The sequence below is a fragment of the Corvus cornix genome, chromosome 1A (assembly GCF_000738735.6).
Source record: "Corvus cornix cornix isolate S_Up_H32 chromosome 1A, ASM73873v5, whole genome shotgun sequence".
NCBI classification, from domain to species: domain Eukaryota; kingdom Metazoa; phylum Chordata; class Aves; order Passeriformes; family Corvidae; genus Corvus; species Corvus cornix.
In genome coordinates, this window is record NC_047057.1 from 41,960,501 (window position 1) to 41,973,951 (window position 13,451).

The window sequence follows — 13,451 nt, forward strand, 5'->3', positions numbered from 1 at the left end:
TAAACCTATAAACATAAAACATATTAAAACAAAGTGAACATAATTTAAATGCAGATCAGATAAGCAAAGCTATTCAAAGCTGTAAAATCACAAACCTTTTGAGCTCCTCTTGCATCCTTCAATGCACTTAATAATTCTTCTAGATTTTTTAGTTTTAACTCCAGCTCTAATGCTCTGTTTTCTGCATTTCGACGCTCCTGCTGGGCATGCTGAACTTCTTCCAGGATCTTCAGTTTGTCATTCTGTAGCTGAATCATTGTTTTAGAGAATTTTTCTTGCTGCGCTAAAGGCAGAGCACCACTAAACTGTCGCCGCAAAGATTGAACCGTCTGTTGTAGATGTTTGGCTCTATTTCTTCCTTCGAGTCGGGCAAAATATAAGGCTTGATCTCTCTCATCAAGCTTCTGCTCTAAACGTAGATTATGGATCTCCATCTTCTGCAGTTTCAATTTGAACTTCTCCAATTTGCCTACAGCAAGAGATTCACTACCTTGAAGGGCTGTGATATCTTGATGGAGTTTTGCAATAATTGCTTTTTCATCTGACTGTACCTAAGAACAAAATTGATAGAACAAATTTATTTTTCATTTTGATTAACACAGTTTATATGTAAATATAAACAAGCTATTTTTTTAATATATTATATATTGCATGTATTTTATTCCACAGAGAAGAGTAAGAATTAGCCTCTAACAGGCTTTTATTTTTCCACTGTTGTTTCTATGGCCACATTTTAGAAGTACACCTTTTCAGATACTGATCTTAAAAATGGTCTCTTTCTAAAATACCACAAATGGAGGAAGAAATGTATGCCTAAACTTAGAAAATATGGTAACGTAAAAGCTGACACGTGTTGGATTTAAGGACTCAAACCCTTCTACAACATGAAACCAAATCCCAATAAATTGTTTTAGCTAATAACAAAACAAAATAGTAAACCTATTGCAAATCTTCAATATTTGCAAGTAATTTCTTGCCTTGTAAAAAATGATCAAATTTTCCTGAACGTGAGTTTTTCCTTGACCGTGAGTTATTAATGATAAAAGAATTAATGTTATGTAAACAACATGGAAAAAGGTCAGGATCTGTAATAGTTGCACAGCTAGAAATGGAATAAATGGAGAAGGGAATAATTAATATAATATAGAACTTTTGAAAGAGTATGGCCACTACAACGACCAGTTTGCTAAGATCCTTCTGAAATACTTCTGCAGTTTTCTGATTCATTGCAAAATTACTTCATTTCTTCTCACTCCAGGGAAAAAAAGGATCCAAACTGCAATTTTAAGACAGGCTGAATTTTACCTGATAATGTAAAATTTGCATTCTAAGAGATTCCACTTCTTTATCTCTGTATTGTTGGCGTGCCTCCAGAGCTTCAACTTGTGTTTGTGCTACATCAGATAGTTCTCTTAACCTTCCAGAACAAACAAGAGTATTGTGTCACTTGAAAGCACTGAGTAACCTATTAAGTTTTTCTACATAGAAGATGCTAAGGAAAGATACTTAGTATGTTTCATCATATCGAAACATTTGGACTTCATTCTTTTCAGCATATTCTTCTCTACTACTCAGAGCTCTGGTTAAGGAAATTCTTGTTCTGTATTGCCCCTCAAATTTTTCACAGGAGATTTTGCCATACATTATACAGAAGTTTGCTAGCAGTAACCTACTCCAGGAAAACAATGCCATCTTTTTTTTACCTAAACTAAGCATCTCTGTCCTGTATTTCTCTCCCACTTTAGGATATTAATACTCAACATTTTCTAAATGCTCAAAACGTTTCATTCTCAATTCCCTTCTCTGCTTCCCCAAGTCTAATAACTTATTTGCAGTGCTGAATATCACTGCAAGTGTCCCTATAGACTTTACTGGTTTAGGAATATAACATGATTGTATTAATTACTCAAAGACAAATGTCCATATCAACATATCTAAAAAGCTCAGTTTTCCAATTTATGCAGTTAATCTCTTTTAAGTAAATGGCAAACCTCCCTCCTACTGTAACTTAATCTTTGAGATACGAGTCTTTCAAAGTAAGAACTGCTTTCCAGTTAGTTATGTGAGATTTTCATACACATAGAGGGGTGGTGGCACAGAAACAAAATCAACCTTAATTAGTGTAAAAATAGTACCGTAAGTATCTAATTGCACACTTACGTATCTAGCCAGGCCAGCACTCAATTCCTTGTTCAAATTAAAATGAAACAAATTGCATTCTTTATAGTCAGGAATTAAATGCTTCAATTTCAATGCCAAATTTGGCATATATAAATGCTCAAAAGAACAGGCATAGAAAATTGGATGTCAGTGATACATAAGTAGTGTATTACATAAGACTAATAGCCTAAATTTTCACACCTTTCCGAAGATACTGCATTCAAAATTTGTTACTTCAGCACTTACTTTGATACTTCAATCTTGAGCTCCATCTCACGCTTCTCTAGGTCCATAATTTGTCGTCTATCAGCATCACTTACTGCCTTACTTACACTCTTTGACAGTTCATCTCTTAATTCCTGTTCCACTTTCTGTGCCTCAAGATTGATTTTGGTGAGCTTAAAAAAATCAAAACCAGAAACAAACAAACAAAATGGTATCCTAAGCACGTAACTGCTCAAACTCTGCAATGAAAATAGCAGTGCCAAAAGTACTTTTCGTTTGTCACTCATTGCAATACACAGTTCAGCTGTGATGAGGTTGTCTTCAAAAACCAGTTTCCCTTACTCTCTGCCTAAACATCTTTTTGTTTGCAGGGTTGCATGCACATAGGAATGAATACACGATTTGGCACAGAAAAGAAATCTAAACTAAACACAATTTTTATTAATGAATTTTCTTAAAAGCATTACCGCAATAACTTGCTCCTAAAATAAAATTAAAAATAAAAACACATTTAAAAAAGACTGTAAACACTTCAGGAAATGAACAGTCTTACATATTTATATACTGCCTATTATATTGGCATTGGTAACACAAGTAGAGGTTATAAATGCCAAGACTGACAATAATATTGTTCTTTTGTTCTTTCTAAAAAAACCTTTCTTAATTAAGTGATATTCTTTCAAGCAGCCTGATTTCTCAAGTTGATTATCAAATACGGAGTAACCAATATTTCAATTCAAACCAAAGAGCATTAAGATAGATAATCTGAAAACCTTAGACAACACAGAGAAGTCTCAGGACTTAACTAGTACATACAGTTGTGGCCCATTATTCTGATACCACTTCTTCTTAATAAAATAACTGATTTCCTAAACAAACAAAAAGAAGTGCAGGGCATCCTCACGTATCTGGAAAACTAAAAGTAGAATGCTGACGTTGATTTATGAGTTAAAAAGATGTATAGAAGACTTCTGGTTATCAGTTCTTAAACTGATGTCACAACTGTCATTAATTACATCTGCACACAATCTTGTTGTCTCTTTCTCAAACAAAAAAAGAGCTATTACATCAGATTAGGAGGTACTGAGTACAGGAGTATATGAAACAGTGTATGTACTGGAGGTACAGAAATGAGGAAAAACGGATACAGAGGTACTAGAAAGAAAAAATTATGGCATTAGGAGTTCATCAACTCAGAATAAAGGAAGACCATCAGACCTAAAAGTAGACAAGACAAATAAAATATGCAAAAAAAGAGAATATGAAAAATGTGACACTAGGGTGCATCACCTAAAGCATTTCTTAAAGAAATAAAAGAAACTATCCCATCAAAAAAGGCTTTAACAGTACTGCTGCTGAAAAGCTTTATACACTTTTAGTTATGCCCTCTTGGAGATTAAATCAAATCAAAACAATGTAACACACATTACTAAAACATCAGAGAAACAGGGAGTCACACAATAGCAATCTAAAATACTTAGGCTACACTAGCAAAAGACAAGGAGTGGAAATGAAATCAACACTCCTATCAATTATTCTTTTTCTTCCTTTGTGCTTAAATAGTAGACCAGTAATGGCACGAGAACAAATCTGTACAATTCCTATTAATAAATTTATTCTAGAAACTATAATAAAGTCTCCTGCTAGTAAAAAATAAATTTCTATTAAAAACCCAGATACGAATAGTGTGGACAAAAAAACCTAACAAGGTTAAGACTAATAGAATAGGAATATTAAGGTTCATGAGCTTCAATGGCACATAACTTCTATTCCTGTACTATAGACAATGTGTGGCACAGGACATAGCCAATCTGTAACAGAATCACAACACTATCAGTAGCCCAATGGATGTAAAGTTCTAACCTTTTTTTGAATAATTGGTAATTATAAGAAAAAAATAAATGAAAAGAGATCATATGAATTAGCCAAAAGAAATAACAGTTCTGGAAGAGACTTTTTTCTTGCAGTCTGGTGACAAAACTAGGAAACTATCTGTCAAGATGCTCATCATGTGTTTTACAGCTATTAACTAACTTTTAAAATAAACTACTGACAAATTAATTAGTTATATTTTTACCAATGTCCTGCACGTGCAAAATTGCAGCTCTTAAAGGCTGCAAAACTATTTTTTGCATCATAAGCTTATTTATACACTTATTTATTGATACAAATTGATATTATTGATATAAATAATTTTTGAAAAGCTCAAAAATATGCTTTTAGGATGTATCAAATTAGGCTGTTAAATCTCAGCAGATTTACCTCAGCAAATTTTGTTTCCAATTCAAAATTACGTTCTTCTATTTGCTTTACAGTACTCCTTAAATGTTCATACATTCGTTGTGAATGTTCTGCTCTCTGTCTTTCATTTAGTTCCTTCATTTCTAACATTGTGATTTTCTTAGAAATGGACAAAATCTCACTGTTGGTTATTGCTTTTGTGGCTTTGTCCATTGCACTGTCATCCCCTACAAGAAAAAAATACTGAATTAGGAAATACACAAGCTGATTCAACTATGAAAATTATTTCCACCATGAAACTGAACATGAGTTTTTCTTTATATATGTCACATAAACTTTATCATAACAGCTATATTATTTTTTTTAAACTGGAGGCATGGTTATCTTGCCTTATTACAGATTTGAAAGGTACATAATTTGAATAATATATTACTATGAATTATGAATGCCTGTATCTGCAACCATGGTTATTGACACTGATAACTATTTTCAGTGTAGCCTTTCACTTTATCCTTAATATACCTGGTCAAGCCTGGTCTGTAAAACAAACAGGGTGAGTGAGTTCTTCTTGAATAACAGGAATGTACGCTGTACGAAGAAACCCCAGCTATCAAGAAAGAATACTTTGCTACAAAGCATGAAACCAGCAAAAAGAAATCACTTTCTTGACAACCTCTGAAGCACTATGACTGAGAATCAAGTTAGAACACATTAAGAAAATCTAATTCACATGATGTTGCTTTAAAAGCTTTTAAACCCTTGACCCAGTAACCCAAAAAAAGTCGAAGTGGAAGAGTTTCCAGAGAAAAATAACAAACTTGGTTTTAGTCAAATGAAGCATACAAACAAAAATATTCAGCACAAAAATTAAGATTGTTACTGAAAGACATGAAATAGTTTTGATTTTTCTGATTTTGGTTATTTTAAGACATATCTGTTTTAAAATATTTTCAAATATTACTTTTATACAGGATATACCATTTGGTACTTAATGTTACAATATAACTTTCATACTTGCCCAGTTTAGTCATCTGTTCCCAAGCCTGTTCTACAGTATGAAGTTTCTCTTTTGTGATCTCCAGCTCCTTATTCAATGAATTTATCTGTGCTTTCAAGGATTCATTCTCACGCTGTAGGACAGAAAAGTTGCAACATAACAGCAAACTATTTACTTGTAGCAGATTTCATGCTTAGTATCTATGAAAATTTTCAGATTAAAACTTTATCTGTGTGTGACCCATAACCTACATATATGGCAACAGAAGAGTATATGTTTCCTACTAAGTGTAAAAATGTAAGTCTTTGTCCTCTGTTTCTTACTATCACAGCTAGTAATACTGTGAACATTTATGACCAGCAACTGTGATTCCTACAGTGTCTAGAATTAGATTAGAAGTACTTCTGGAGGATATTTCATCCCACACAGAGTACTTCATCTTGCACATAAAGATCTATTTAAGACAGACCATACATTTCTTTTAGTTCTGCTAGTCACCTAATATGATGCCAAATGTTACCTTTGTAAATGTTCCTTCACTCCTCCAAATACAAACACGAATTTCCACATTAACCAATAAAACAAACTGAATGCTTCATATTAATTTGCAATTTTTAGTTTTCTGGACACGTTTTTAGTTGATAAATGATTCTCTAGCTCTATGAAGCTGTTGAAATAGGCATATTTCATACACACATTCATATTCTCATACACACAAAATTCCATAAAATAGATGTAGGCACCATTTATTCTTTACCACCCCTGAAAAGTGGGAGGTAGTAATGTATCTCTGAAGCCAACTTCACAGTGCTTGAGAAGAAACTCCCTTCTACTTCAGAAAAAGAGTTCACGGAAGGAGTTAAATATTTGCAGTCCCTACAATATTTTGCAAACACATTATGAACAATCTTTGGGGTTTTTGGGTTCTTTTATGGAAGTAAAATTCCAAAGCTTTACTCTTTTTGGAATTAAACATTTCATTTCTGCAAAAGCTGGGAATTAGTAAGAGCACATACTTTGAGAGAAAGCCTTGGAAGTGTTTACATTCAATTTTCCTTATGACCTCCAAAACTGAAGATGACAGCAAATATTCCTTCTGCCAGCCTTGTTTTAGTAATCAATGAACTAAAAATATTTTCTGAAGGAACATATCCAAAGCTTAAAGAGCAAACAAACAAAAACCCAAAGAACCAAAACAAAATGCTTTTCTGTCTGCCCATTGAAATAAAACCTGGAATTCTGTGTATGTGTCTTAATCCACTAAGAATACCAGGCAAGCAAATTAAAATTCAACAGCAACAGTCACACTGGCTCAAACATCTCATACTCACTATGAAACTGTTCTAACCAGCAATTTCAGTGCTGGAACTTCTGTTCTATCATTCTATTAAGTGAGGAAAAAAAGCAAAGCTGAATTAATATATAATAATTTTCTTTCCCCTAGGGTTAAAAAGTAACATAAATTACCTCCATGTGTTCCATGTTTGTTGTCCGTTGGACAAGCAAATTATCTTTCTGTAACATCTCTCTGTATTTAGCAGTTAATGCATTGTACTGCTTATTGGCCACTTCTAGCTCAGACAATGGCACACTACCATCCAGCACTTTTTGCAGAGCTGCAATCTTAAAGCAAGCCATTTCCTATGAAAATAATCAACACAATAGGTTACTAAGGTCAGCTAGAAATTTAAATATAAAATTACTCCGCGTAAAAAGAATAATACTTAATATAGTGCTTTAGGTAATTGGTTTGTTTTTCTAACTTACTGTTCACCTTTAAAAATCTCCTGCAAGAAACACTGACAAAACTTCTCTGATTTTCCAATTCACAGGGTAATTTTACCAATAGTTGCCTCTCAAGGCACTGTCAAAACATATTTTATAAAACTAATACAGGCCCTAGCAACCTGCAAGGCCAGAAGGTAAGATACGACGATCATAGAATCACAGAATGGTTTGGGTTGGAAGGGCACTTGAAAGATCATCTAGATCCAAAGCACCCTGCCATGGTCAGGGACACCTTCCACTAGACCATGTTGTTCAGAGCCCTGTCCTTGAACACTTCCAGGGACAGGGCATCCACAACTTCTGTGGGCAACCTGTGCCAGTGCCTCACCACCCTCATAGCAAAGAATTTCTTCCTAATATTTAATCTAAAGCTACTCTCTTTTGGTTTGAAGCCCTTCCCCCTTGTCCTGTCACTACATCGCCTTATCAAAAGTCTCTCTCCATATTTCTTGTAGGCTCCCTCCAGATACTGGAAGGCCAGAATCAGGCCACCCCAAAGGCTTCCTCTTTTCCAGTCTGAGCAATCCCAGTTATCTCAACCCTTCCTCATAACAGCCACAGTGCTTTGGATGCAGCCCAGGACACGTTTGGCTCTCTGGGCTGTGGGTGCACATGGCTGGGTCATGTCCAGCCTCTCACCCACCAGCACCCCCAGCTCCTCCTCGGCAGGGCTGCTCTCCATCTGTTCGCCCCCCAGCCTGGATTAGTACCAGGGGTTACCCTGACTCAGGTGCAGCACCTTGCACTTGGTCTTGTTAAACCATGTGAGGTTCCCACTGACCCACTTCTTGAGCCTGTCCAGGTCACAGTGCTTATTTAAACACAAAGGATATTTCTACAAAATTTGTAACAGCAATTAGCAAGCTTTTGGGTAATGCATTCAAGAAACTAGTACCAACTCAATTTAAAAACAAAGGGTATTTCTTTCCAAATAGTAAAAATAAAAATGTGTGCTATTACTACTATAAACTATACCTTGAATCGTTGCAAGTTTCCAATCTTCCCTGTAACTGCAGTCTCCATATGTGTTATTTCACCCTTTAGTTTCTCATTTTCTTTTCTGAGGTGTCGTTCCATTTCAAGTAAAGTGGTACACTGCCTAGTTAGTGATTTTTCATTAACTCGTAAAACAGTTATTTTTCTATTATTTTCTGCAAGTACTTTCTTTGTTTCATCAGGATCCATCTGAAGTGCATCAAGTAAATTCTGTAAAACATTTTTTTAACAAAGAACCTTGTTCAGAAATATGGTAAAGCACAACTATATACACAAGCTTTCTTGCATACTTTTTAATCTAGGTGGAAAAATTCCATTAATTTGTCTGAAATAATTTCTTTTTGCTAATAAAATATATACACACACTCAACATATGCCCAGGTATACAATATTCTAAGAAAAAGACGAATCTTCAAAACCAGAAGCTAGTACCTTGTACTGATTAACTGGAATTTTAATTAATGCTGACGTTTTCAAAATTTATAAGAATGGTTCTCTGCACTCCCTGTCATCAGTCTTCCCATTTATAGTAGAATAAAAAAAAATGCATTGGAACAATTTTCTAAACAAAAGAGAAGTCCTGTGGCTCCAAACAAACCCTAATAACGTCCTACTTTGAAGACCAAACCTTCATTTGTAAAGTAAGCTCAGGATCCCTGCTATAGTAACATTTGTGTGTCTGTGTGCACACATGTGCTTGCATGCAAGTATAAATCCCAGGTGGGGCAGCGGTGGGGAGAGCAAACTATGGCAACTCAGGTCACAGAAGTCATGTGAGCTTTAGCTCTGCTGTCACACACATCAGCTTGCCAAGGGGACAGGTAGTAGAAATTGGAGCTGCTGTCTTCTAAACATTCCCAGTTACTTTCAACACCCTGTGATATCCTTGCTCTGTGTCTGCTTCTCTGTAAGGCCAATATGCCTTTGGTTAAATTTTGCAGTTTGGTGCCCAAAGACAACTGTAGCCATCTAAAATTGCACTATGTCTGTGATTAGACACCTGCATGAATTCCAGGAACTTCTAAATACCACCAAAACTTTTCAGTTTTCTTAATGGAATATTGAATTCAAACTTGGTGGAAGTAAATCAAAATAGAAAGATGAATTCTGTTTCCTGTTCTTCTGAAACACTGATTCATTTACATTAACAGTTACTTATAATAAGATGCAATTAAAAGTAGTAACCTTAATTCTTAGTGTAAACTAATGTGTTTTCCAAGGGGTTGCTTGCATGCTCCCCCTCCCAATCAAACAGCCGGGGTAACAACTATTGTTAAGAGAGCAGTGTGAGTGTAAATAGTGTGTGTGAACAGTACACGTGAGACTGCCTTACAAGGCATTTGCTCAAAACTGATAATCTTAAAGATCACCATTAACCAGACTGAATAGTAACCATAAAATTAGAGACTTGAAATAAAGAAGTTGTCAGCTTGAAAACTGGTATAAAAAAAGCATAAAAGCTTCTAACAACAGAGGCAGAAAGGGTTACAATACAGCACTCATAACCTAGTTCAGCTTCAGAGGCTTCTCCACTGCATCTTCTGCGCATTTGTGAGCGATTCTTCCCTGCTGGACACCACTCCTCAGCACTCCAAGTGCAACAATTAGGGACCCACACCCCAGGTGTGTGATGTGACCTCCTGGGGTGGGTTCTCCCCAGTGCAGGGTTAGCAGCCTGCAGGAAGGACAACGGGCACACACAACACTGGAGCACCCCCACACACACACAGCACCCTGGGGCACGCACAAGAGGTGTGTGTACACATTTTCCCATCTAACAAACCAGAGCAGTGTATTAAAACCTCTGTTCTATGTCCTAAAGTCCTTTTGAAAAATGAAAGCAACAAAAATTACTTACAGAATATGCCTTTATTTTCATAGCATCCTGTTCTTTTTGCTCTTCTAGCTTTTTCATTTCCTCTTTAATATTTTCTGATTCTTTCTGCCAGCTCTCCTTTTGACTAAAACAGTAAGGAATTTTCATTTATTATGATGAAAGACTTGATAATGTTTAAAACTGTAGCTTCAACAGCAACTCTGAAATATTGCAAACCAAGGTACTTACTTTTAGCAGTAATATAATTTGAAAAGCACATGATAAATTGTAGACGGATTACTGAAAAACAATACCCTCTCTTTAGGCTACAGCTTCTTAAATGATGAAAATAACTCTTCAGTGTCTTATCTGTTCTTATGTATATTATAATGCAGAGATATATATGCCTTACTTTCCTACTTTTTTGCCTGCAAATCTTTCCTTCCATTACATTTATTTTTATTTCAGCTGCATAAAGGACATAACTTCCTGCTACAGAAATTAACAAGTTCCCACCCTTGTTTTGTTATTTCAGTGAAAAACACATTGAAAACATAAAAAGATTTAGCTCACACAGCTTCACTTGGCCCAAACTACTCTCCTCTACCCATTTTTATTTATTCATTTGAGAAAAAAAAAAAGACTGTGACCTTTCATACATGTCTAATAAGGAAGTTCCTATAGACTGTATGGGATAGTTTAGGCTTGTTTAAACAATGGTAAATCAAGGGTATTTTAGAAGTGGTATTATCTCCTCAAAGAAGGTATCTTAGCTTCTTACATAATGGAGTAAAATGGAGAATGGAAGAAAATTCTTTGAAAGTGACTTTTAATGGGATGCCAAGTCAAAGAATCTCCTCAGGTAACTTCAATCTCTACCAGGTTTAGAGGAAGGAGCCTTGAATCATCATTTTTTCCCTGTCATTGGAGATATCTCACCTAGTAGTAAATGAGGCAGTATATTAGAGCCTTCAATAAAAAAGCTGTATCTTTAATGCTTTAAAAAGAGATAACATTGTCTGGGAATCTTAACTGATTCAAAGAACAAACAAAGGTTTCTGAGAGGTTAAACCCTTATTCTAGAAGCCACCTGGGTGACTGTTCGTTCCAATCCAAAGAAAGAGAGTATTCATATAACAGTTTGTTAATTGAAAAATCCAAATCATCATATTTATCCCTATCCTCCAAACAGATGAAAACACTTTTTTAATTTTTTAACCATAAGAATAATTTTATAGAATTTAGGTTCACTGAAGCATATAAAAGAACTAAGAGCCTGAAAGAAAACCAGCCACAAAATCCTGACAACCTGAAATTTTCAGAGATCTCTGACTGTATTTGTACAGTAGTTTGCTTTTTTCCCCCTCCCCTCCTCTCCACTTCCAAAAACCTATTACAACCCAGACTTGAAAGCAAAAGAAAATGAGGCTGAAGAGTCCATCACACCAGGTTCCAGTAAAATGCAAGATATCCGATGCAGAAAGCACAATGAAATCCTCATAAAATATGCAACATGAGAAGAGTCCAGCAGAAAATGGTTTTGTAGGAGTTGTCTGAATCTTTACAAGACTGAAAAAAATGTATGGAGTCCCTATCCAAACATGGCAGCACTTATGACATTAACCAAAGGACTACTTCAACACAGCAGCAAATCTTGTTTCAAGATTGTTAAATACTTAGATAATTGAACTTTCATCATTCAGAAAAGAGAGCAATACCTTTGATATTCTTTATACAGCAAGCCTTGTTGATGACGAATTACGGCAAATTTTCGCTTGTAGTCCTCTACTGCATCTTCTAATTGTTTAAGTAACTTTTCTTTGTTTTCCAGTTCCTAATTGTTATTTTCAAAATAAAAATACAGAAGTTATTAATATAGGTTTTAAACACAAAACTATTAATCTAATCAAAATGGCAGTCCTTTGTGTTTTCATGATAGATGCTTCTGTCATGAACTACGTGAACTACGGATATGAAATATGTATTTTCTTTAGAAGCAACAGATGAAAAAAACCAGTGAGCTTCGGCATTCACATTAACAGGTGTGAAATAGAGCACAATTGCACTGCAGGTTACAGGCCTTCAAGTTCAAAACACCAGGACCCGTTGCTAGCCTACAAAGAATACTAATTGAATGTCTAACTGGGAAGTGGCATTTTCTTCTCATTTTCCCAAATACTATTCTACTTTACAAGCATACAGAGTTGAAAAAATATTCTCTAATGAAAAAAAAAATTATCAAAGACAGAAAAAGATAACGTAATAATAATAAAAAGGTAACTTTTTTTTTTACTCCAATTCTGAAATAGTCAATTCTTCATTAATATAATCCTGTTTGCTATGCTTCCCATGGGAATCACTGGAATCTGTTTCAATGTATTTATGCCTCTATTTACAATTGTTGATGTATTTTTGACAAATAATGGAATGAAAATTCATATAATAAATTAATAGAGACCTTGGCTCTATAGGGAAAAACTGTTCAAGTAGGATTTGCACATGCAGACTCAGGTGTGGAATCCAGACAGCAGTAAGAGAGAATTTCTCATAGAAAGAGTGTAACTGTGGAAGTAGAAGGAAGAGTGGGCAAATATTTAGATCAAAATTCAGATTTAAAACAAAAAAAATCTGAACTGCTGTTCCAAAAGTTAGTTAACTATTACCTTTCAGGTTTACAGCACAGCAAAATACTTACAGCTTTAAATTACAGAAGAGCCCAAAGAGCTTAGTAGATGTTAGAACACCAAAATAATTTTGGAGAGATCTCTTGTTTCCACACACGGCATACTACTGGATTTTGGAGGAATTAGATACATGTTATGAATACTCTTTATTTCAAGGAATATATGAGTTACCTGTGTAAGATGTATTAAATATTCATTCAGAGAATTAATCGTACTAACACTTGAAGGAGCCATTCCTTCTGGAAGATTCACTGTTTGGAAGACAATATTGGCACCTTCTGACTGATGTAGTAAGCAAATTTCATTTTTCATTTGTTCAATCTAAAGAAAAGACACAAAACCATAAAGCAGTAGCTCTTGCTATTAGATTTAAAAACAAATTATGAAAAATATATTGCTACATCAGTTGTGATTAATAACTTAATTAATTTTCACTTATATTCTAAAACATTCTAATACTCCTTAAAATAACCTTTTAAAAATGCTATGATTTCATAAATCATTAAATGCATAATAAATTCATCCAAATTTATCAAATTACCCC

At 34.7% G+C, this 13,451-nt stretch overlaps 1 protein-coding gene across 5 annotated transcripts in view; it reads right to left on the reverse strand.

The window, feature by feature from the left end:
- CEP290 (centrosomal protein 290) overlaps positions 1 to 13,451 on the reverse strand; it is a 49,479-nt gene that overhangs the window by 20,388 nt on the left and 15,640 nt on the right. For all 5 annotated transcript variants that reach the window (XM_039571048.1, XM_039571046.1, XM_039571047.1 and 2 more), the window contains 10 exons: positions 13,079 to 13,228; positions 11,942 to 12,057; positions 10,266 to 10,368; positions 8,387 to 8,617; positions 7,091 to 7,264; positions 5,645 to 5,756; positions 4,648 to 4,853; positions 2,407 to 2,558; positions 1,306 to 1,417; positions 96 to 551 (listed from right to left, as the gene is read on the reverse strand). In XM_039571048.1, coding sequence (XP_039426982.1) covers positions 96 to 551; positions 1,306 to 1,417; positions 2,407 to 2,558; positions 4,648 to 4,853; positions 5,645 to 5,756; positions 7,091 to 7,264; positions 8,387 to 8,617; positions 10,266 to 10,368; positions 11,942 to 12,057; positions 13,079 to 13,228 — 1,812 coding nt within the window. The remainder of the gene's footprint in view (positions 1 to 95; positions 552 to 1,305; positions 1,418 to 2,406; positions 2,559 to 4,647; positions 4,854 to 5,644; positions 5,757 to 7,090; positions 7,265 to 8,386; positions 8,618 to 10,265; positions 10,369 to 11,941; positions 12,058 to 13,078; positions 13,229 to 13,451) is intronic.